Raw genomic sequence first — 25,870 nt, forward strand, 5'->3', positions numbered from 1 at the left:
GTGGTGGTTGTGGAGTTAACCCTGGCCCTGGTGAGGAAGCTGGGAAGAGCTGGGTGAAGGCTGCTGGGCCAGCTGAGAAACTGTGGAGTTATTTCGGCTTGACTCAGGTGACCCAGGCCTGGATTAAGGTAAACGCTTTTGCTGTAGGTAATAAAAGATGTTTCCTGAGGAATATTTTCAAAAACAGAAACCTAATGATATCCATTTTTCCTAATGTTTGTTGCATACTTACAACATTCTGAGTACTGTGTTAAAGGCTTTATGTGTATTATCTCATTTAATTTTTACAGAATCCTTCAAAGTGTTAGCTGCTCAGTCATGTCTGACTCTTTGCAACCCCATGGACTGTACCCCACCAGGCTTCTCTGTCCATGGTATTCTTCAGGCAAGAATACTAGAGTGGGTTGCCATTCCTTTCTCCAGGGGATCTTCCCCTCCCTAGGGATCAAACCCAGATCTCCTGCATTGCAGGCAGATTCTTCACCATCTGAGACACCATCAGTGAACCCTATTGGTTCAAATAAAAGGGCCTATTTTTTGATGGTTTTGAGTGAAAATAATATGTATCCATTGTTGAAAAATTAGAAAATACAGATAGGGAAAAGAAAAAATATATATACCACTCTGTTAACCCACCTTAGCACCAAGACATATGATCACTAAACATTTTGGGATACATCCTTCTAGACTTAAGAGGGAAAAAAAGTTATGTATATGTGCTGTAAATGCCTGAATATGAGGAAACCCCAAATATAAGGCTTTAAATTGTTTTTCCATTGAAAAGATCAGCCTACCAAAATATATAAATTTTTAGGGATGTTGATGAAATAGGCAAATGTCTTTAAAATATTGATTTTATTTATGCATGCATGCTATTCAAAGTAATATACAATATTATATAATAATATTTCATAATTACAATAATACAGTTATAATAACTATAATGTATAGTAATGTTATAATTTTATTTTCTATGAGTTTTGGAAGAAAATCTATACATACTCCACTACATCAGTTATACATGCTCTACCATATCTTAGAACCACCTTGAGTTTTCAGATAGTTTTCTAGGGTGTATATGGAGATACAGCACTGTTTTGAATCTATGTCTATTGTAGTCATTGTTGATTTTTTTTTTTCAAGCTACAAGTACCCATTCAAATAACATCATTATTGCCATATTGTATACTGTATTGCTTTGCAAAAATTGTTTTTGAGATGAGATTCGTATAACATGTAAATTAACCTTTTAAAAGTGAACAGTTTGGTTTTCTTTGGTACATTCACATGTGGCGCAGCCACCCCCCTTCTAGTTCCAAACATTTTTATCACCCCCAAAGCATCCCCACACCTGTTAAGCAGTCACTTTCCCCTTCCTTCCAGTCTGAAAACCACCAGTCTGCTTTCTGCCTCTAGAAATTTGCTAATTTTTGATATTTCATATAAATGGAATTGCATAATACATGACCTTTTGTGTCTGGCTTCTTTCATATACCATCATATTTTCAAGGTTCATTCATGTTATAGCATATTTCAGCACTTTATTCCTTTTTATAGCCAAATAATATTCCTTTGTATGTATATACAATAATTTATTTGTTCACTGATGGACATTTATGTTATTTCCACCTTTCAGCTCTTGCATAGGGTGTACAAGTGCTGGCAAGAGTACTTATTTTTAATTCTTTGGGGAATATACCTAAGAGTGGAATTGCTGGGCCATGTGGTATTTCTATATTTAACTTTTTGAGGAACTGCCAAACAATTTTCTGTAGCAGCTGCACCATTTTATATTCCTACCAGCAGTGTACAAGGGTTTGTCAATTCATTTTTAATGAGGAACACAATGTGATGGGGAAGGTAAAAAGAAAATATGTGTGGCCTTCGAGTTTATTAGAGCTTTGTATCTCAGATTTTGCCTGATGGACTTATTAAATATTTAGCATCATTTCAGTACCAAGAATGAGATTTAGCTCAAGGAAATGTATCTGATCTATTTTAAGTGGTGAACAGACTGAGAAGTGAAGATCAGAGAAGTGAAAGAAGGGAAATTTAAATAGATTCTCAAATTCCTTGAGGGAAAGGCCCCATTCATCTTCGTGTCCTCTGCATTTAATAAAATACTTGGCATGTCACAGGCTGTGTTAGGAGGTCCCCAAGACTACCCCAGCTCCAGTGATTTGCTGGGATTTACAGAATTCAGTGTCTAGACATACTCATGGCCATGATTTATAGCAGCGAGAGGATACAAAGCAAAATCACCAAGGGAGAAAGTGCATGGTGGTAAAGTGCAGTCACACGGGGTGTGCTTCTCTGCTTCAGCCAGTGGTGGCAATGTTGTCTACTGGGGAAGCTCATTAGAGCCTTAGTGGGGAAATTTTTCTTTCTGGGGCAGAGCTGGGAAGGGTTGTACACTTTGGCACCCTCTGCCTAGCATGTGCTCGGATTCTTGACTCCCAGAAGGAAAGCAGTGTTCAGCATCAACCATATGGTTTGCACAGTTTAGGCACAGTGAGCCATTCTTAACTTGTTCTGGGAATAGAACCCTCCTGAAATCTCAGTTCCCAGGCACCACTCAGGGCCAACCTTGGAAGCTGCCCTTTCTAAGTATAGCAGCCAGAACTGCTTTGTTCATTCTTCTCCAGGACATAGATGTTTAGTTCTTTAAAAAGTGTTGCTAGATTCTGTGAGGAAAAATAAATGTTATAGTAGGGAACCAGCAGGGGCTGGAGTATTAGACCAACCTGGATTTGCATTATCATAAACAAATTACTTCATTTTCTAAGCCTGTTTTCTTACTGTTGAGAGATACATTATAGAGTTTTAGTGAGAATATAGAGTGATAATGTATATAAAATATGAAACATAATGTCTGTCCTGTGTGAAATCAGTGGCTATTACCATTTTGTTTCAGTTCATCTGTATCAGTCTGGGTCCAATCAGGACAAAGAGACTATAAGTAATTTAAACAAGGAATTTAACATAAAGAATCATTTATTGTAACAGCAGATTGAAGTAATAAGGGATTGGCTTGTAAGGTGTAGAATGAACTCTAAGGAATAACAGATGTAACAGATATACTGTAATAATGTGATAGATGATAATATATCATTAACATAAAATTAATTTTAATATTAAGTTAATATTTAAATTAATATTATAAGAATTATAATAGCAACCAGCCCTAGGGCTGAGATAAAGCACCCCCAGAATGAACTGGCTCTTAAAAAAAATGGGATATTTGGGGTGGAAGTGGTGAATGTAACAAAGAGGTATTGGCTGTCAGTTTTCTTGTTGGGGAGGTGGGATGAATTACTCTATGTTTTGTTTTATTATGGGTTTTCCTGGTGGCTCAGACGGTAAAGAATCCTCCTGCAGTGCAGGAGACGTGGGTTTGATCCCTAGGTTGGGAAGATGCCTGGAGAAGGAAATGGCAACACACTCCAGTATTCTTGCCTGGAGAATTGCCATAGGCAGAGGAGTCTGGCAGCTACAGTCCATGGGGCTGCAAAGAGTCAGACATGACTGAGCGACTAAGCCCAGCATATAGTAGTGTGAAAGTTTAGCTTGCCAGTTACCCATTGCACTTTCTGTTGGGACTGTGTTGTTAGATACTACCAGGTTCATATCCCTTATAAGTCCTCTTACCTTTGGATACCTTGAGCCTTGTATGGTTTGGACACAGAATAATGATCTATTGTTATTAAGCAGTCTCTCTTCCTAACTCAGAAGTACTTGTTGCTAGGGTTGGTTTTTGTACATAATAACATGTGGAACTTTGCTGCCTCTTCAGTTCCTGTGGTGTTCCCTTCCGTGTCCCCACTCAAAAATAGGCTTACGACTTCAAGTAACTTGGGCTGCAAAACAAAGGTATTGAAATACCTGCGAAACTTGATTTGCTTTTCTTCCCTGGCTGATATGGTCTAAATCAATTTTTCCCTCCACTGTTAAATGTATGTAAGGTAATATGAAATTAATTTTCAACTGAGAGTAAGTCAGTCAATGAAAAACTTAGTACCGTTGATCAGGCTTGTTTGTCAGAGGACAGCTTCATTCTTACTTTCCTTTGCTTCATTTTCCTTTCCTCTTCCCAAATTGCCTGATGGTAAGAACTTATTTTGTTCCAGTCTCAATATTTTTCTTCCTCTTCCATTTTGTGAAGCGGGTTTGATTTTGTTAGATACAAAAGAAAGACAGTAAGGTGGGTTAATTTTTTTTTTTTTCTAATTGCTTAATGTAGCTTTCTTGTACATTTTCAGTTTTGTGCTCCTGTTCCTAGACAACCTTCATCACTGATAGAAACCAGTGAAAAAAATACTCTTGTGATAAATCTCTGGCTGCTGAACACATGGCCTGTTAAGTGGGTGAAACCAGGGGAGGCTGGCAGAGTTGCATCTTCCTTAGACTCCTCAGAGTTTTGTTGATCATTGCTTAGGATTTATAGCTAGTATGTTATATCACTACTGTATTTCTGTACTGAAAGCAGGACGTTTTTGATCTTCAGTGTTACTGAGTCCTCTTAGTGCCTCTCTTTAAAAAAGCATGCTTAGGTAAGCTGATCTATTGTACCTAATAGGCTCAGTATTCTAGGTGATTTTAATTTGGAACACGCAAATATATTATTGGCTCTTTGTATGTGTTTAATCATTTAGAAATGATGTTGATGATTTTCAGAATGCATTTAGAGGAGTGGTTTTAAAATCCACTGTGTCTTTTCAGCATTCTTCGGTCCTTGACAGTGTGGAGATCCTGTCCTCCGATACGAGATTAGAGGCTATTACCACTTATCGCCCACCCCCAACTTCAGTACACACGTTTCCAAAAGATCTTATGGAGTCCTGTAGTTCTTTTTATAGATGTTAGTTGTGTTATCAATCACATTATCTTGTTATTATTATGACTTAGAGCTCTTCAAGGGCAGGGATACCAGCACCGTACTTGTCATAAAGCAGTTGTTAAATCCACTTTTACTGAATAAATGAAGGATGCTTCTGCTTAAGTGGATTCTTCAAACATAGATGCAGTGGGAGCTTCTAAGCAGCCAGTGAAGAATATAAAAATCAGGTAATATTTTTCTTCACTTCTTTCAGTGTCTGTTGTACATTCACGATCCATCACAATTATTTGTCAGTTACATATATTAATTAATCAGAAGCTTCTAAACAGGTTTAATTGTTGACCTGTAGTAAAATTCTTATGGTTAGTATTTTATTTCTTACATATTCTTTTTCTTTTTTTTTTTTTTTGAGCAGCTTCTATGTCTTGGCGGTCATTTTCTAAGTCTTCCAGTCTTACTAGGTCAATAACTCTTGCTCATGGCAATACAGCTGCTAAAGCCTTTCCTTTTTGGAGTTTAAACACATCTGATTTCTGTCCCATCTGTTCCATGTAATTTCATCTCCTCTTTAAATTTGTTATTAATGTATAACTCAATCACTTTGCCATGCACCTGAAACTAACACAACATTGTTACAACTGTACTCCAATATGAAATAAAAAATTTAAAAAATAATACATTTCAGCAACTATTTTCACTCTGATTAAAAAACTCAGATCTGCACGTTTTTAGACAATTATATCAATCTCTCCCAGGACCAGTACTGGTTTGTACAGGTTGTCATGAGGTAATAGAGTACTAGGTATACAGTTAAAAGACCTGAATCTGAAGGCAGCTTGACCACTATCATTAGCTGTTTGGTCTTCAGCAAACCACTTAATCATTCTGAAATTCAGTTTTGTCACCTGTAAAATGAGGGTTATGAAACCCATTTTCTGCATTGTGAGGACTAAATAAGATTATATGAAGGTGTTTTTGCACAAAATACCTGTTTGTATAAACCATTATGAAACACTGGTAATAGTGACTGTTTTGGTTCTTAATACATGAATTTTACATTTTGTATATTCAAATAATTCCCATAGAGAATGCCCTGTCAACCTTCCACAAATCTTACTCTTCTCCCTAGAGGGAACCACTGTTAGAACTTTGTTGTATATCCTTCTAGATCTTCTCTGTGCAGTTATTTATGATTTTATATTCATGTAGAAATACCTCTTTTGTATTTTGATTTAAAGGAATAGCACACTGATTTATTTCACTGTCATTCCCTTCTCCAGGGGATCTTCCTGACCCAGGGACTGAGTCCGGTCTCCTGCATTGCAGGCAGGTTCTTCACCATCTGAGCTATCAGGGAAGCCCATAGAAATACCTCTTTTGTATTGAGATTTAAAGGAATAGCAACCGACTATTTTGCTGTCATTCAGTATGACTTGAGATAGTTTGTTGAGATTTTTTACCTTTTAAAAAGCTTGCTGATTCATGTCAATGTATGACAAAACCCACTGCAATGTTGTGAAGTAATTAGCCTCCAACTAATAAAAATAAATGAAAAAAAAAAATAAAAAGCTTGCAGAGTTCAACAGAGGATGTTGAAACAATACAATAGTTGATAACACTATTTCCCTATAATTGAGGTTCTTTTTAGTTTTTCAGTATTGCAAATAGCACTGAATTAAAAAACCCTTTGCAGTTGCATTGTTAAAGTCTATAGGAAATGGTGTTGTAGTAAATGTATAGACTCCAGAACAAACAAGGCTCTTGGGGATTTTGGAACGATCCCTGTTCTTTTTGTTATGGTCCAACATGCTTCTTTGAGCACAAGTTCAGGTGATTCTCTATAGAGTAGATAAAGAAATCAGAGATATGAAATTACAAAAAGGTATGAGTATTTAATATTTTAATAATTATTGTAAAGTTGCTTTCCAAAAGGGTACTCCTAATATGCTTGTATTCGTACTGTTAGATGTGAAGATGTCTATTGCCTCTTCTTGCCAGTTTGTCACATTTTTATTTTTGCCAGTGTATGGGTGGAAGGTGATACCTCAGCTCTGAAAGAATGTTCACAGGCAGTGTGGTTAGTGAGTTTAACTGGGAACAATTTAAGTCTGTTAACAGGAAAGCAAAAGGGATAAATAAATTGTGACATAGTCATAATATAGAAAACTAAGCAGTGGTCAAAATTAGTGAAATGTAGTGACATGCATAAGTGGAGATAAATCTCAGAATATTGAGAAAAGAAGGAAATTGCTATGCAATAGGATTCATTTCTATAAAATTCAAAAACATGCAAAGTTCATGCATTTTGAAGGGACAGGTATATATACCGTAAAAGTAAAAAGGAAAACAAGCCTGTGTCGTTAAGTAGGCCGCCTTCAGTGAGGCAGGACGTGTCTGAGGGCTGGAGAGTTCTGGGGGTGAGAGGTGGGGGAGAAAGGAGAGCCATTTTGCTAAGCAGGTGAAGGAGGAAGTCCACTTCCTCTGGCACACCTCTGTGCACCTGTTATTACACCTGTCTTTGCTGTTAAAGGTTTGACAGTGCTTGCTTGTAGGAGGATTGTTTTGTTTTGTTTTGTTTCCCTTATAAAAAGTGTTGTGCATTGTTGAACTCAAAGAGTGTATACATGGGATAGTCTCTCTGGGAGTGATGAATCTTTGTTAATGGTGCTTTTGGGGTATTTGGTGACTTTCTTACTCCTCTAATTCCTTTCTCAGTCTTGAAATTTATTGTAAAGAAATGACATGGCATGATTATTATTGTAAAGGAATAATATGGCATGATTAGAAAAGATAATTTGATAAAATGGGACAAACAGTGGCTTTGGAATCCAACAGACCTGGGTTGAAAGTTTGCCTTTCCCACCTATTATCTGTGTTTTATTATCTTCTTCTCTTTGCCACTTTCTCTTCCCTCTCTCCTCATCATCCTAAAACCGTGCCTGATTGATTGCTCAATATCATCATCTTTATCATCAGCATTGTTAAAATCTGGAGGGAATGAACCCGGCTCTTGGGGATTCTGGAAGGAGCTCTGTTCTTTTTGTTCTGGTCTAGGCTGCAGGTGGGCCTCCCAGGTGACTCAGTGCTGAAGAACTTGCCTGCCGACGCAAGAGATGTGAGTTTGACTCCTGGGTTGAAAAGATCCCCTGGAGGAGGAAATGGCAACCCACTCCAGTATTCTTGCCTGGAGAATCCCCATGGACAGAGGATCCTAATCATGGGGTCACAAAGGAGTTGGACATGACTGAGCAACTCAGTAAAACAACAAAGCCACAGGTGTCTCCCCTGTAAAAATTAGTGTGAGAATAGCCAGCCAACATTGCCTATTATTATTATTTTTAAATAACAAGTTTATTAACCTATAATTCACAGACCATAAATCACACCCTTTCAAAGTGTTTTTAGTGGTGTTTAGTGTTTTGGGGTTTTCAGCAAAATCAGAGTTGTGAATCCATCATCACTAATTCCAGAACATTTTCATCACCAAAAGTAAAACACAGTACCCATTAGCAGTCACCCCCTTTAGTCCCTAGACTACTAATCTTCTTTCTTTCTCTATGGATTTGCCCATTCTGAATATCTCCTATAAATGAAATTATAGTTTGTAGCTTTTGTCTCTGATTTTTTTCGCTCAGCATGATGATTTTAAAGTTCATCTTTGTTTTATCAATACTTTATTCCTTTTTTATTGCTAAAAATACTCAGTTATACATGTACCACACTTTTCTCTCCATTCATCAGTTGATGGACATTTGGATTATTTCTGCTTTTTGGCTATTATGAAATAACTCTGCTATGTACATTTGTGTACGAGGCTTTCTATGGATGTATGTTTTCAGTTTTCTTGGTTACACATAGTGTGGAATTGCTGGATCACATGGTCACTTTTTTTTTTTTTAAATATTTTGAGGGATTTCCAAACTGTTTCCACAGAGCCTGCACCATTCTGCATTCCCAACAGCAATGTGTGAGATTCCAGTTTCTCCATATCATTGATAATACTTGTTATTGTCTGACTGACTGTAGCCATCCTAGTGGGTGTGTTATCTCATTATGGTTTTGATGTGCATTTTCCTAATGACCAACAGTGTTGATTTCATGTGCTTATTGGACATTTGTATATCCTCTTTGGAGAACTTCCTGCTTACAACTTTTGCCCGTTTAAAAATTTGGATTATTTGTCTAAGAGTTCTTTTATGTTCTGAATACAAGTCCCTTGTTGGACAAAGGATTTGCAAATATTTTCTCCCATTCTGTTGTCTAACCTGATGGTATCTTTTCCTCCCCAGCTGTATTGAGACATAATTAGCATTAACATTGTGTAAGTTTAATGTGTACAACTTGTTGGTTTGATACACTTGTATATTGCAAAATGATTAATACCATAGCTGTAACTAACACCTGCATCATGTCATATAATTATCTTTGTGTGTGTCTGTGTGGTGAGAACATTTACAGCCTATTCTCTTAGCAAAGTTCAAGTATATCATACAGTCTTGTTAACTGTAATCACTATGTGTGTATTAGATCCCCAGAAATGATGGTGTCCTTTGAAGTACTGAAGTTTTAAGTTTTGATGAAGTTCATTTAATCTGTTTTTCCTTTGTCACTTGTGTTTTTTTTTTTCCATTTATTTTCATTAGTTGGAGGCTAATTACTTTACAATATTGTAGTGGTTTTTGCCATACATTGACATGAATCAGCCATGGATTTACATGTGTTCCCCATCCTGATCCCCCCTCCCACCTCCCTCTTGTCACTTGTGTTTTTGTAGTTATATCAGAGAAACCATTACTTAATCAAAGGTCATGAAGATTTCCTTTGTTTTCTTCTAAGTGTTGTGTGATTTTAGGTCTGTGATCTGTCTTGAGTTAATTTTGTATATGGTGTAAGACAGAGTTCCAGCTTTATTCTTCAACACGAGATATCCAAGTGTTCCAGTGCCATTTGTTGAAAAGGCTATTCTTTCTTCCATTACTTTTCTTGGCATACTTTTTAAAACTCAGTTGATCATAACTGCAAGGGTTTATTTCTGGACTCTTGGTTGTACCTCATTGGTCTGTCTGTCTGTTCTTAAAAGTATTACACTGTCTTGATTACTGTAACTTTGTAATGTGAACCCTTCAACTATGTTCTTTCTCATGATTGTTTTGGCACCTATCACTTGTTTTTTTTTGGCACCTATCATTTTTAAAGGCAATTATCTTTGGTGTACTGTCTTTGGGAAGACAATTTATAAATGTCCAAAATAGAGACTTAGGAATAAAAAAAGAGAACTTGAATTGTCTGTGAGTCAGTGATCATCTGTGAATGCTTATTCAGTCGCTCAGTCGTGTCTGACTCTTTGTGATCCCCATGGACTACAGCACTCCAGGACAGGTGAAGCACTTCCCTGTCCTTCGCTATCTCCTGGAGCTTGCTCAAACTCATGTCCATCGAGTCAGTGATGCCATCCAACCATCTTGTCCTCTGTTGTCCTCTTCTCCTTCTGCCTTCAATCTTTCCCAGCATCAGGGTCTTTTCTAATGAGTTAGCTCTTCGCATCAGGTGGCCAAAGTATTGGAGTTTCAGCTTCAGCATCAGTCCTTGTAATGAATATTCAGGATTGATTCCCTTTAGGATTGACTAGTTTGACCTCCTTGAAGTCCAGTTCAGTTCAGTCACTCAGTTGTGCCCAGCTCTTTGTGACCCCATGGACTGCAGCACGCCAGGCTTCCCTGTCCATCACCAACTCCCGGAGCTTGTTCAGACTGATGTCCATTGAGTTGGTGATGCCATCAAGAGTCTTCTCTAGCACCACAGCTCAAAAGCATCAGTTCTTCAGCGTTTAGCTTTCGTTATGGTCCAACTCTCACATTCGTACATGGCTACTGGAAAACCATAGCTTTTGACTATACGAACCTTTGTGGGCAAAGTAATGTCTCTGCTTTTTAATACACTGTTCAGATTTGTCATAGCTTTTTTCCCAAGGAGGAAGCGTCTTTTGATTTTGTGGCTGCAGTCACCATCTGCAGTGATTTTGGAGCCCAAAAAAATAAAGTCTGACACTGTTTCCCCCTCTATTTGCCATGAAGTGATGGGACTGGATGCCATGATGTTTGTTTTTTGAATGTTGAGTTTTAAGCCAGCTTTTTCATTCTCCTCTTTCACCTTCATCAAGAGGCTCTTTGGTTCTGGTTCTCTTTCTGCCATAAGGGTGGTGTCATCTGCATATCTGAGGTTACTGATATTTCTCCCAGCAGTCTTGATTCCAGCTTGTGCTTCATCCAGCCCTGCATTTAACATGATGTACTCTGCATATAAGTTAAATTAGCAGAGTGACAGTATACAGTCTTGACATACTCCTTTCCCAGTTTTGAACCAGTTTGTTGTTCTATGTCCAGTTCTAACTGTTGCTTCCTGACCTGCATACACATTTCTCCGGAGGCAGGTCAGGTGGTCTGGTATTCCGACCTCTTAGAAGAATTTTTCACAGTTTGTTGTGATCCACACAGTCAGAGCCTTTAGCATAGTTAGTGAAGTAGAAGTAGATGTTTTTCTGGAATTTTCTTGCTTTTTCTATGCTCTAACGGATGCCTAATAATTTTTCATTATTGAACCTCATTTATTTATTTATACATTCTTTTGAATGTCCAGCATGTGTTAGACACTGTGCTTAACTGTGGGGAAATCATGATGAACAAGACATGGGGGTCTATGCACGGAGCTTAAGTTGACACCTTGCTTTCATATTTTTGAAAGGAGTGTGGACTTTTGATGATCAAAGATGTAGATAAAATCAAAGCAGATGTACCATTAGATGAAAGGTTCACTCTTTTGTCATAAAAGAAGGTCCTATTGATGAAAATTCTTCTTAACTTAACCTTCTGCTAGTAGGAGTGGAAATACAAATGAATTGAAGAAGAGGATGAATATCTTTCAGGTAGCTGTATTGCGTACCTTGAAAAAACTACAAAAACACATTTACATCTTTATGTGCATGTGTATCTCCTCCCACTTTAAAGTTCCCCTGGAGGCAAGGGTCTTGTTTTATTCATCTTTCTTACTCTGTCAGTCATCTAAACAGTTCTTTCAAAATATTAGATACTCAGTGTATGACTGAATGAGTCAAGTAAGCCATTAGTGAGTGCTCATATTGTATGACCTTATACTAAATTAGGGTTTGCATAGCTTCTATTGGTTACCATTCTAGCCCACAAGGATCTTGATTTAATGGTTAATGTGAAGATCAGGCACTCAGTATGATGTGTGTGTGTGCGTGCTAAGTCACTTCAGTTGTGTACAACTCTGCGCGATCCCATGGACTATAGTCTGCCAGGCTCCTCTGTCCATGGGATTCTCCAGGCAAGAGTACTGGAGTGGGTTGCCATGCCCTCCTCTAGGAGTTCTTCCTGACCGAGGGACTGAACCCATGTGTCTTGCGTCTCCTGCATTGGCAGGCAGGTTCTTTACCACTGGCACCACCTGGGAAGACCTACTCAGTATGATACACCTTTACAAAAAGATGAATTAAATTATAAATAATATGGAAAGTAAATTGTGCAAATAACCTAATAAATTTAACACATATACATATTAGGAGTCACTTGAGTCCATAGGATGTAGGATGTTAGAGGAAGTCTGGAACAGGGGCAAAACTGAAGGAAAGCAGATTGATAGAGGGAAGGGACAAAACTTGTCCAGGTCAAGAGGCAGTTCTCAGTAGGGGTGATGCTGTCCCCTTCCCAACGAGGGTACTTTTGGAAATGTGTAAAGGTTTTTCGTTGTCCAGTGTTCGGGAGTGCTACTGGCTTTTAGAGTTCAGGGGCCAGACATGCTGGAGTCCCATAGTGTGAAGTTAGGAGTTGATCTGCCCCAAATCCCTGGAGTGCTCTGTTGGAGAGGCACTGAGAAGCAAACATTTAGGTGGACGAGGAGGAACACAGTGCTTTATGGATAGTGCTCCTAAGCAAATACTGTTTTTTATTTGTTTTTGATTTTTTTGCTATCCTGCATGCTTAACTCAGAGATGTATATAGGTAGAGTGGAGTAGAGTAATGGAATACCTTAGGAACTACTGCAGGAATTTATGTCTGATCATTGTGGATGATTCTGATGATTCTTAACACTGTCTTTTGTCTTATGGTTTTCTTTTCTTTTCTTTGTCTCAGAACGAGCCTCTGACCCCAGGTTATCATGGATTCCCAACACGGGACAGCCAGGTTGGTATAAGTTGTTTATAACTCAGATGTGGTATATGTGTGTTTTATCTAAGAATGCTACATGATAGAGAGCATTTCCTGGAATTATTTATTTTGGAGAGTGATTTGGTTAGTTTCAGCAACGAATCTACATTAGCAATATATAAAACATACTTCTTAACCCTAAAGGTATTGTAATCACATTATTGAAATTGTGGATATTATTGGGGGAAAGTCACTCAAGCACAGTTGTAATTGCTTTTGTTTTTTCTTCTACAGGCTACATGATAATTTTTTAACTTGATTTTCTTAATGTCTCATACTTTTGTGTTAGACTTGTCTGTTTATTCCCAGCCACTTAGCTCCTGCCTGCACAGATTTTTGGAGTCCCTGCAGTAATCAGCAACAAGAAAATTCCATTCTTGTCCCTGGGAGAATTCAGCCTTATGGTTTTAATCAGGGAAGTTTCTGCTGCCTTTCTTTGTTAGATAGGGAGGATGATTGGAGAAAGCCCGGGTCCCATTTGTGGGTTAGAGCAAAACCATCTCCCGCCAAGACATCCTCAGTATGGTTTAGGCAAGGGTGTAAAATGCCTTCCCTGTCCTTGTGCTTTTCGGATCTGGTGAGGCTGACAGAGTTAGGGTAGAACAGGTTAGGCTGCCTCAGAGAAATGATGTAAGACACCTAGCCTCTGGAATTTACCTCCTGCTGTTTGAAGATATTGAAACTCTTCAGGAGATTTAAAAGGGTAGCTCCTAGAAATATCTCTGAATTTCTAGCCATCATGTGTATCTTTGAATGCCTATCCACTATTCCTTATAGGGTTGTCCAAAAAAATCACCATTATTAGACTTGTCCAGTAATGCACATTAAGGGATGTGCGTTATCAGAATGCTCGACCAAGGGGTTGACCTAGTTTCCCTTCCTAGAACTTAATTAAATCTCATCAAAACCCCTGAAGCTGAGCTTAAAAACCAGGATGGCGCCATAGTCAACAGCACTATTTGAGGGCCTTCCAGATTTGGAAGTATTGGCTCAGTTCTTGCATTTCTGGTGTTGAGTTGGCATCAGACTGGTCCAGGTAGGGTATGGCAAAAAGGAGGGGAGAGAAAGTGCTATTCCTCTCTGTGTTCATCTCCCAGTGGGATCCCTGTTGGCACTGAAGGTCTTCCCTATGGGAGCTTCTGGTGAAAGAGATGGTCATTTACCCCAGACCTAAAGATAATGTAGAAGGTCTTCCTTTTTTCTTTCTGGTTTAGATTTGCCCTAGAGCTTCTGTAAACTGTGAAATTCATGTCCTTTGATAGCAGTTCTATATCCTGGCCATATAACAGAAAAAGTACCATTGCCTGGAGATCTAGGCCCCAGAGGTTCTGATTGAGTGAGTCTGAGATTGGGCTTAGCCATTCAGGTATTTAGAAATTCCTCCAGGTGATTTTTGCAGCCAAAATAAAACACTACAATCCTCTGGGCTGCTTTGAAATGAGTGACATTTTCTATTTCACCCTGTACTTTTCACCTAGGACCTTTAAAACATAAGGGATCGTGGTCGGTCTCTGAGTCTACTTTTGTGTACTAATGCAAATATTTGCTTATCAAATGTTGTTTATTTTGGATATAGGCTTATTTTAGATATAGGAAGGTAAAACTAATTGAAGTTAAGTATGGGGAACAGACTTAACAAAGTTTAAAAGAATCTGAAAAGGTACTGTATAATGTGTCTTCCTGTGGGGATTACAGATCAGTAAGTAATTAAGCAGAAGGAATTAAGAAGAATTTGTTAAAGCACAAAAAGTAGTCTTTGCTTAGAACTACTTTATTTTTCCTTTCTTTTGCAGTGGGACCCACTTCTGTAGCCTGCACATTTATTGCTCATACTGTCTCTGCTGTGGGCCTATGCAGACCCTTTTGCTGTGGTTTAAAGCTGCTTAATTTACTTTGAGGCACATTCTGATGGTGACAGGTTTATTTTAGTTTACTTTCTTGGGTTTTATTTTGTTTTTCTGTCTGGATCTTTGAATTAGAGACCTTAGTGTAGTGCAAAGAGGCAAATATTGAATGGCTGCTTGTTGCATTTGATGAATACAGAATCCAGATGAATCCTGCTAATTAATGTGCCTAACCTTGCGAACTCTCACTTTGTGCTCTGAGATTTGGGAGGCATTTATCAGTGTGAAACACTGGTCACTGAGCAGCCTGAGCTGGGCAGAAACTGAACACCTCCCCAGAGTGCTTTGGCTCAGCACATCCAGAGACCGGAGAGTGGAGTTGAAGGTGAACTTTAATTATGTGAATCTTTATTTGCTTTTCCTTATTTTTTGGCATTTCCTTTCTAAATAAATAGGAACCATCTCCAGACAAAATTCCTCTCAGCTTCTAATGGTGATTTTCAAAGAGATAAATGTGACAATCTTTTGACTGTTGCAAAGTGGGGCTTTCATCAGTATTTTCTCCTCTTATCCTCACCGCCACCTCTTGAATGGATAAGGCAAGTATTTCCTTTGGAAAGATAAAGAAACAGGCACACAGAGATTAAAGTGATTTATCCAAGGTAACAATACAAGTTTGTAGCTGAATTAGCACTGAAATTTGTCCTCTGTTTTTGAGTGTCCTTTCCTCTATACTGGCCATTATTGACTTACCAAAGAAAAATGTGGTCATGTGCAGTATTTCTGCTCACTCACTTTATTTATTTATCATTTGGGGGCTTCATAGATCCCTTGACACTGAACTATAAATCTTGGAGTCCATGACCCTGGTTAAGAATTATAACAACAAAGTTCCTTAGCACTAAGTGGGCCAGCATTTCACCGTTACGGTGACACTTTTCACCCTGTTACACACACCCCTGGTAACACATTTGAATCAAAAACCTGGGAAGGAGAGGTGGGGAGAAAAACCCACCTGTCCCCTTGTAGAGGTTTTGCTTTTTTATGCAATTTCAGCTCAGCCTTCTTTCCCAATCAGTTAAAGGCTTTCAAGGATGGCACTCCATTGCTTTTACAAAGCACTCCGAGCACATCACAGTGTTTGCTGATGTGGTCTCTCCGTGGAAGTGGAGGAGACAGACATGTTCTAGATTAGCAGAAGTGAAAACCTGCTCAGAAAGGCTGAATGTTTTATCTCAGGCCATGCAGAATTTTAGGTTGATGACATAATGTCATGGTTTAGATTCCTAGCTCTGTGATTTATGTGTATATGCACATGTTTATGATAGAGCTCCCAAGTGTTGATTAAGGCTGGAATATTTTGTGGGTTTGTAATGTTCTCTGAAGGAGAGAATATTTGTGTGCATTAGCACCAGAGTTTTTATTCAGGAGGGACCTGGGAACAGCAGACTGATTAGAAGGGGCCTTAGTTCTGCATAGGAAACTTATTATTTCTGCTAATGTTGGTTTTTTTTGTTTGGAATGGTTTTCAGGGGCCCCTAGGAACTACAATGGGAGTCCTAAACCTAGACCTTGCCTGTCACCTCTTGGTGCTACAGTGTTATATCTGCTGTAATTAGGGTGACTGCATATAGTTTATCATTCAAGTTGGGGCAATTTTGAGAGAGAAGAGGGATGCTACCGTTGAATAGTCTGAGGCAGATCTTGATGAATGGGATGTGTGGTCATCCTAGCTATGATTAAAGAAATAGAGTGAGTATCCCCTTAACTGGTCCCTGGAGGAGGGCATGGCAGCCCACTCCAGTATTCTCTCCTGGAGAATCCCATGGCCTGAGGAGCCTGGCAGGCTACAGTCTATGGGGTCGCAGAGAATTGGACATGAGTGAGCAGCTAAGCACCCCTTAACTGGGATGATAAGGTTTGGGATTATGGCTTGGTGCATTGCCCACACTCGACCTATGGGCATGAAGTATTGACATTGACATTGGAGATGAGAGCACAGACTCTTGGTTGGGTTCAGGTGTTGAATCAGCTAAGGAACCGGAATGTTAGTAAATTATTGTGCAGTTTACAGTGTGTGCTTCCAGGTGTCAGTATATTCAGTTTTGATCTTCACAATAGCTCTACTAGGAAGGTCGGGCTTTATTATCCCTCTTTTGTAGCTAAGAAAACCAAAGTAGAGTTTTTGTTTTGTTTTGTTTTGTTTTTTTTGAGGAAACCCCTAGCATTGGACTTACTAGGAAAAGACTTTTTTTTTAAATTAATTATTTTAATTGGAGGATAATTTACAATATTGTGATGGTTTTTTCCATACGTCAGCATGAATCAGCCACAGGTATACATGTGTTCCCTCATCCTGAACCCCCCTCTCCCTCTGTACCCACCCTGTCCCTCAAAGCAGAGATTTTTCAATGAATTTCCCCTTGTCACATAGTTAGCGGCACAGTTAGACTTGAGCCCTGGATTTTCAGCCTCTGTGTCTTGTAGTTTCCTCTTGTACTCTTCTGTCAGCGTTCTCTCCTCTTTAAATGGGGATGTTCTCATCTTCCTATGGCAAGATAAGATATTACGGAATCTTTGGAGAATGTAACAGCACGAAAAGTCTTCATATGAACTGGAAGTTCCTTACATAACTGAACTTCTGTCAAGTTTTCTTCCTGTTTTGTTTGTTAAAATAACTTACAGTCTACAATTTATCTTTTTTTTATTTTATGAATTTACTTACTTTTACTTGCTAGCTACACTATGGACTATGATTATGATTTGCTGTTTAGCTTAGAGAACACTGCTTTCCTGGGAGTGTCAAGAAGAACATGCCCATGAGGATTGAAATAAAACTTCCTGTTATAATTTTTGATTTTTAATATAAAGAAAATTAATGTCACAGTGTTAGAACTCTGATTTTTTAAGTGCTACTCAGTGGCTCCTTAAAAAGTTTTTTCCTTCAATTTTCTAAAAATCTGTCGAAGAGCTATTATATGAACATGATAAAGTGATTCCGACAAAATGGGAATTTCAAAAAAGATGACAGATGTGACTGAGATAATTAGGGATTTAAATATGGAGTAGCAGCCTTACTTTTAATTTAGAGGGAAGATTATAAATTTACCTAAGAGATTTTTATCCCAAAAGTATTTTCTTTCTTCTTGAGGATTTTTAATTTCCCCTTTTCTCACCAGTTATCTTTTTTTTTTTTAATCCCTGGAATGAATTTTATTTTTGTCCAGTTTTTTGCAAATGAACTTTTAGGGCTTATTTTGATTGGGAGCCATGGGCAATAGTAAGTGCATTTTCTGTCACACTCATTTGTTTCAGTGGCAAAGAAATGATGGCTGTTTTTCTTTCCTTGGGGAGGTTTGCAATGGAGGACATAGTAAGGGTGTTCAAGGTCTAGCTCAGCACTTTCAAGCTTAAAAAAGATGGCAATTTCTAGTAAACGATACCTTTTACATCATGACCCAGTACACTCACACACACACATACACAAACATAAGAGTTAAATTAGTCTTACCAAAATTACTTATCCATATTGTGTTCTTCAGTTCAGTTCAGTTCAGTTGCTCAGTCGTGTCCGACTCTTTGTGACCCCATGAATCGCAGCACGCCAGGCTTCCCTGTCCATCACTAATTCCCGGAGTTTACTCAAACTCATGTCCATCGAGTCGGAGATGCCATCCAGCCATCTCATCCTCTGTCATCCCCTTCTCCTCCTGACCCCAGTTCCTCCCAGCAGCAGGGTCTTTTCCAGTGAGTCAGCTCTTCGCATGAGGTGGCCAAAGTACTGGAGTTTCAGCTTCAGCATCAGTCCTTCCAATGAACACCCAGGACTGATTTCCTTTAGGATGGACTGGTTGGATCTCTTTTCAGTCCAAGGGACTCTCAAGAGTCTTCTCCAACACCACAGTTCAAAAGCATCAATTCTTCGGTGCTCAGCTTTCTTCACAGTCCAACTCTCACATCCATATGTGACCACTGAAAAAACCATAGCCTTGACTAGGCAGATCTTTGTTGGCAAAGTAGTGTCTCTGCTTTTTAATATGCTATCTTAGTTGGTCATAACTTTCCTTCCAAGGAGTGAGTGTCTTTTAATTTCATGACTGCAGTCACCATCTGCAGTGATTTTGGAGCCCCAAAAAATAAAGTCTGTCACTGTTTCCACTGTTTCCCCATCTAATTGCCATGAAGTGATGGGACCAGATGCCATGATCTTAGTTTTCTGAATGTTGAGCTTTAAGCCAACTTTTTCACCCTCCTCTTTCACTTTCAACAAGAGGCTTTTTAGTTCCTCTTCACTTTCTGCCATAAGGGTGGTGTCATCTGCATATCTGAGGTTATTGATATTTCTCCCAGCAGTCTTGATTCCAGCTTGTGCTTCTTCCCAGCCCAGCGTTTCTCATGATGTACTCTGCATATAAGTTAAATAAGCAGGGTGACAATATACAGCCTTGACGTACTCCTTTTCCTATCTGGAACCAGTCTGTTGTTCCATGTCCAGTTCTAACTGTTGCTTCCTGACCTGCATGTAGGTTTCTCAAGAGGCAGGTCAGGTGGTCTGGTATTCCCATCTCTTTCAGAATTTTCCACAGTTTATTGTGATCCACACAGTCAAAGGCTTTGGCATAGTCAATAAAGCAGAAATAGACATTTTCTGGAACTCTCTTGCTTTTTTGATGATCCAGTGGATGTTGGCAATTTGATCCTCTGCCTTTTCTAAAACCAGCTTGAACATCTGGAAGTTCATGGTTCACATATTGCTAAAGCCTGGCTTGGAGAATTTTGAGCATTACTTTACTAGCATGTGAGATAGGTGCAATTGTGCGGTAGTTTGAGCATTCTTTGGCATTGCCTTTCTTTGGGATTGGAATGAGAACTGACCTTTTCCAGTCCTGTGGCCACTGCTGAGTTTTCCAAATTTGCTGGCATATTGAATGCAGCACTTCCATAGCATCATCTTTCAGGATTTGAAAGAGCTCAACTAGAATCCCATCACCTCCACTAGTGTTGTGCATAGTGACGCTTTCTAAGGCCCGCTTGACTTCATATTCCAGGATGTCTGGCTCTAGGTGTGTGATCACACCATCGTGATTATCTGGGTCATGAAGATCTTTTTTGTACAATTCTTCTGTGTATTTTTGCCACCTCTTCTTAATATCTTCTGCTTCTGTTAGGTCCATACCATTTCTGTCCTTTATCAAACCCATCTTTGCATGAAATGTTCCCTTGGTATCTCTAATTTTCTTGACGAGATCTCTAGTCTTTCCCATTCTATTGTTTTCCTCTATTTCTTTGCATTGATCACTGAAGAAGGCTTTCTTATCTCTCCTTGCTATTCTTTGCAACTCTGCATTCGAATGGGAATATCTTTCCTTTTCTCCTTTGCTTTTGGCTTCTCTTCTTTTCACAGCTGTTTGAAAGGCCTCCTCAGACAGCCATTTTGCTTTTTTGCATTTCTTTTCCATGGGGATGGTCTTGATCCCTGTCTCCTGTACAGTGTCGTGAACCTCCGTCCATAGTTCATCAGGCACTCTGTCTATCAGATCTAGTCCCTTAAATCTATTTCTCACTTCCACTGTATAATCATAAGGGATTTGATTTAGGTCATACCTGAGTGGTCTAGTGGTTTTCTTCAATTTAAGTCTGAATTTGGCAATAAGGAGTTCATCATCTGAGCCACAGTCAGCTCTCAGTCTTGCTTTTACTGACTGTATAGAGCTTCTCCATCTTTGGTTGCAAAGAATATAATCAGTCTGATTTTGGTGTTGACCATCTGGTAATGTCCATATGTAGAGTCTTCTCTTGTGTTGTTGGAAGAGGGTGTTTGCTATGACCAGTGCGTTCTCTTGGTAAAAACTCTATTAGCCTTTGCCCTGCTTCATTCCGTATTCCAAGGCTAAATTTGCCTGTTACTCTTAGCTCTGTGATATTTTCCATTCTATTCCATTAAAAAAAAAAAAAAACCAAAACTGTTGATTGTGACTAACAATTGATTGACCAGAATTGATTTCCTGAACTCACTAATGGATTGCAGTTTACAGTTTTGAAAAACAAGATTCAAGTAATTGTTGTTCTTAAAAATGCCACCCTAAAGAAACCTCATACATAGCCTTTAGCTGTCACTTTACCATTCTTTGCACACATGCGCCATTGATCTGCTTTCTGTCTATGTGTGTTTGCCTATTCTGGACATTTAATGAAAGCATAATCATACAGTATCTGGTCTTTAGTGACTGGTTTCTTTCACTTGGTATAATGTTTTCAACATTCATCCATATTGTAGCATGTATAAGTACTTTGTTTTTTTGGTAGAATATCTCATTGTATGGATTTAGGAGTATGTTTATATGAGCTTATTGCCTACCTCTGTAATTCATCTCCTACCCCTCTCTTACTTAGTGTCAACTTCAGCTGCATTGGGCATTCTTTTCATTTTTTAACTTATGGAGCTTGATCTTAGCTTCAGGTGTGGAATCACTGTCAGATCTGCAGTGCTCTTGACCCAGATCTTCACCTTCTCATTCCGATCATGGGGACAAAGTTTACTTCTCAGAGGAGCCTTCCCAGACCACACCAGTCTAAAGTTATCCACATATACATAGCCTGACCATTCACTCTCTCTCATTGTTATCTTAAATTATCTAGTGTGTATACTTTATTGTCTGTCTCTTTCCACTAAAATATAAGTTCTGTACAAGTTGTGACATTGCTTAGAGCAGAGCTAGGTGTGTAGGAGGAGATCAATAAGTATTTGTTCAATGAATAAACGAAAAATATTCTCAGTTTAATGTGAAGCTTTTGAAGGATTTTAAGCAGAGAATGACATGATCTGCTTTATGTTTTTCAAAGCTACATTGTGGTTGCTGTAATGAATGAATACTTAGAATCCCCCAACCACCCCCCCCAAAAAAAGGCAACATTACAACTGTCTAGAGGACAACTTTTTCATTTGCTGTGTTTAGTATCAGTTCCAGCTAGCACTTAGTTGTTGAATGAGAAGCTTTACCCCACTGCCATTTCCCAGTTGGAGACTGGATTAAAATGACAGATTTAGAAATAAAATGTTTCATACCTCTTTCTTTTTTTTAATTTTTAAATTTCTTAAAAAAAATTTTTGTACTCAAGTATCGCCAGTTAACTGTATTGTGATAGTTTCAGATGAACAGTGAAGGGACTTCGCCATTTGTATACCTGTGTCCTATCTTCCCCAAATTCCTCTATCGTCCAAGCTGCCACATAACATTGAACAGAGTTCCTGTGCTATACAGGAGGTCCTTGCTGGTTATCCATTTTAAATATAGCGGTGTGTGCATGTCCATCCCAAGTTGCCTAACTGTTCCTTCCTCCTTCATACCTCTCTTATATCTCACAATCAAGAGTAATTATACTTTGCTTTTAAATTACAAAAAGTATGCAATCGCTTTCTTTTCTTCCTAGTAGGTTACCTAGAACCCTGCTTTCAGCCTTATGCAAAATTTATTCAAATGTTGCTTCTCTTCAGTATCAGACATCGGGTCACTCGTCAGCGGCTCAGGTCCTTGTGTAGTGTTGCCTTACACCCTCTAGTGGATGAAGGGCTGGTAAGTGCTGCAGCTTCAAACTGTTCATCGGCTTCAGGCTTAATATTGCCTTTTAGATCATTCCATCCTGTAGAAACTTCATAAAATTTTCTCTCTCCTAGGAAAGACCATTTTATTTCTTTTGTTACTTACAACCGTGCACCTAAATCACATGCTTGTTCTGATATTTCTTGATTTATCAGTTTGAAGCTCTATCCTTTGGCTTCCTACTTACTATTGGAGGCGAGAAATTAGCAGTTTTATAGACACTCTCCCCTTCCTTCTAACAAAGCCTTTTTTGTTGTTGTTAAATCAGTGTTCATTATTTATTTATGTTTACATAATATATACATTATTATGAGTGAATATAGCTGAACCATAAAATATTATGACTACATTCCCTTTCTTGTATACTTTTTGGTTTCCACTGGAGTTATTTAATACATACGTATATATGTATAGAAAATCCATATATATGTTTAGTAATTACTTTTTAAGAAGCATGAAGTGAAAATGAAGGTCACTCACTTATGTTCGACTCTTTGCTACCCCATGGATTATACAGTCCATGGAATTCTCCAGGCCAGAATACTGGAGTGGATAGCCTTTCCCTTTTCCAGGGAATCTTCCCAACCCAGGGATCGAACCCAGATCTCCCACATTGCAGCAAATTCTTTACCAGCTGAGCCACAAGGGAAGCCCAAGAATACTGGAGTGGGTAGCCTATCCCTTCTCCAGTGGATCTTCCCGACCCAGGAATTGAACAAGGGTCTCCTCCATTGCATGTGGATTCTTTACCAACTGAGCTGTGAGGGAATTTCAAAACAAAATCATTCAGTCGTGTCCAACTCTTTGTGACTCCATGGACTATACAGTCCATGGAATTCTCCAGGCCAGAAAAGCACTATTGAGATATAATATATGAAGTTTGCTCAATGTAAGTGTTCTTATTCAAGGATTTTTATTATAGACAGATTTATAGATTTATATTACCATCACCACAGTCCAGTTTTAGAATATTTTCATTATCCCCCTAAATTTGTTTGCAATCAATCCCTACTCCCACCCAAGCCCCAGACAACCATCTACTTGTTTCTGACTCTATAAAATTACCTTTTCTGGACATTTCGTATATATGCAATCATATAATATGTATGTAATGTTTTTTGTATGACTTCTTTCATTTATCATAGTGTTTTTGAGATTCATCCATGTCATCATATGTATCACCATATCATTACTTTTCATTGCTGAATAGTATTCTGTTGAGTGGTTGTACACATTTTGTTAATCCATTTACCAGTTGATAGATACTTGGCTTATTTCCAGTTTGGTTTTTATGAGTACATAATGCTGTTATGGGGAGAAGGCAACGACAACCCACTCAAGTACTCTTGCCTGGGAAATCCCATGGACGGAGGAGCCTGGTAGGCTACAGTCCGTGGGGTCACTAAGAGTCGGACACGACTGAGCGACTTCACTTTCATTTTTCACTTTCATGCATTGGAGAAGGAAATGGCAACCCACTCCAGTGTTCTTGCCTGGAGAATCCCAGGGACAGGAGCCTGGTGGGCTGTCGTCTATGGGGTCACACAGAGTCGGACACGACTGAAGCGACTTAGCAGTAGCAATGCTGTTATGAACACTCACAAGTCTTTGTATGGATGTATGTTTTCATTTCTCTTGGGCAGATTTCTAGGAGTGGAATAGCTGGGTTTTATGGTAAAGTTATGCTTAGCTTTTTGGGGGGAGGATCACTGAACAATTTAATGAAAGTTATTTTTAAAAACTACTCAAGTAACTCATTTTCTTTCTGTTACAAATCAAAATAATATCTAGACAATTAAAGGGTTAAATCCAATTTGAAAGGAAAATAAAATATTTCTAAATATTTGACTGAACCTTATAAAAATTTCAATGTAGTAATATGATAGAAGAAATTATAAAAAGTATTATGCTTAACTTTAAGAGACTGCCAAACTTTTCCAAAGTGGTGTGGTTTTATCCATCTCTTTGATTATAGTGAGTATATATTGCTATTTCATTGTGGTTTTACTTTGCATTTCCCTGATGATTAACAATGTAGAATACATTTTCATGTGCTTATTGGCTATTCATGTATCTTCTTTGTTGAGATGTCTGTTCAAGTCTTTTGCCCATTTATTTAGTTTTATTTGGTTATACAAATATTTGGTTTGTTTGTTCTTTTACTGTTGAATTGTAAGAGTTCTTTATATACTCTGGATTTGAGTTCTTTGTCATATTTACAATTTGGAAATATTTTTTCCCAGTTATGAGATTTTGCAAGACAAATCTTCCTTCCCCCAATAAAACAAAACTGATTCTTATGTGCTAAGTTTGAATAAACTCTGCATAACCATCCTATGTAAACAGGCATTTGATTACCTCTTTTCAGGCCTGGCAATTGCTCTAAAAAGATTGGCAGGTTTATAGTGGCTTTGTGTTTGGTTGAGACAGTCTTCTCCAGATGCTTAGTGGCAGGCATGTTTGGGCAAGAAAGCCCGTAATGTAGTTAAGAGAAATTATGCTACTTTCTGCATGTCTGAAGGGATGTGATATGGTAAGGGATCAGCCAGTTTCATTGGGTTCCCCCAACCCCCAACCAAGATACTGTAGCTTCTGTGTAAAGTTATTTCATGGAAATTCCTCTGTAGATACACACCCACACACACCCACACACACCCCCTACACACACCCCCACACACCCGCATCCCTGACTTTTGGTTTAAGTATCAGCTCTGCCATTGCAGGCTAGAGGATCTTGGACAAGTTTTTTCTTGAGCTTTCTCTAAGTCTCAGTTTCTGTAATATAGGAATAGTATCTACTGTGAAAGGTTGTTGTAGGATTTGAGATAACATTTGTAAGTTTCTTGACATGTAATAGGGTCAGTAAATTATTTTTCTTTTCTATTTTATGGGAAAGAGGCCTTAAGGAAGCTTTATAAGGAAATGATTAGTTCTCACAGTCTCTGATTTAAGTCTGTTTTTCATTTTCTTTTTGAGTCTTAGTTATTCACCATGTGAAATGAATTACATGTATTGATTTGAAATTTCTAGTGCAGGAACATGGCTTTACCATATTTCCAAGAAAAAATATGTCAATGTGAGGGAAATGAAATCTGTGTAAGTTTATTTGCCTCACTCATTATGGGTCTTGGCAACATAAATAGAAAGAGGGAGTCATTTTTGAGACTTTCATGTCTTGAATAGAATCTGGTTCAAATTGAGCAGACACTGAAGGCTCTCTGCAACCACCTTGCTCCTTGTTACCCTACCCACATATTTCTTCTGCTCCGTGTGTCTTCTTTCAGTCCTTCAATTCTCTCTCCTGGACATTGATTTCTTTCTAGTGCCCTTTGCTTGAAATGTTCCTCCTTTTCCTAGCAGAGT

At 38.5% G+C, this 25,870-nt stretch overlaps 1 protein-coding gene across 22 annotated transcripts in view; it reads left to right on the forward strand.

The window, feature by feature from the left end:
* The window catches only part of RBFOX2 (RNA binding fox-1 homolog 2), a 287,477-nt gene that overhangs the window by 71,471 nt on the left and 190,136 nt on the right, over positions 1 to 25,870 (forward strand). For all 22 annotated transcript variants that reach the window (XR_006336568.1, XM_043880689.1, XM_043880690.1 and 19 more), the window contains exon 2: positions 12,988 to 13,038. Coding sequence is in view for 21 of the 22 variants with exons in the window: in XM_043880689.1 (XP_043736624.1) it covers positions 12,988 to 13,038 (51 nt within the window). In the remaining variant the exon portion in view is untranslated. The remainder of the gene's footprint in view (positions 1 to 12,987; positions 13,039 to 25,870) is intronic.

This window comes from Cervus elaphus, chromosome 22 (assembly GCF_910594005.1).
Source record: "Cervus elaphus chromosome 22, mCerEla1.1, whole genome shotgun sequence".
Classification (NCBI taxonomy): domain Eukaryota; kingdom Metazoa; phylum Chordata; class Mammalia; order Artiodactyla; family Cervidae; genus Cervus; species Cervus elaphus.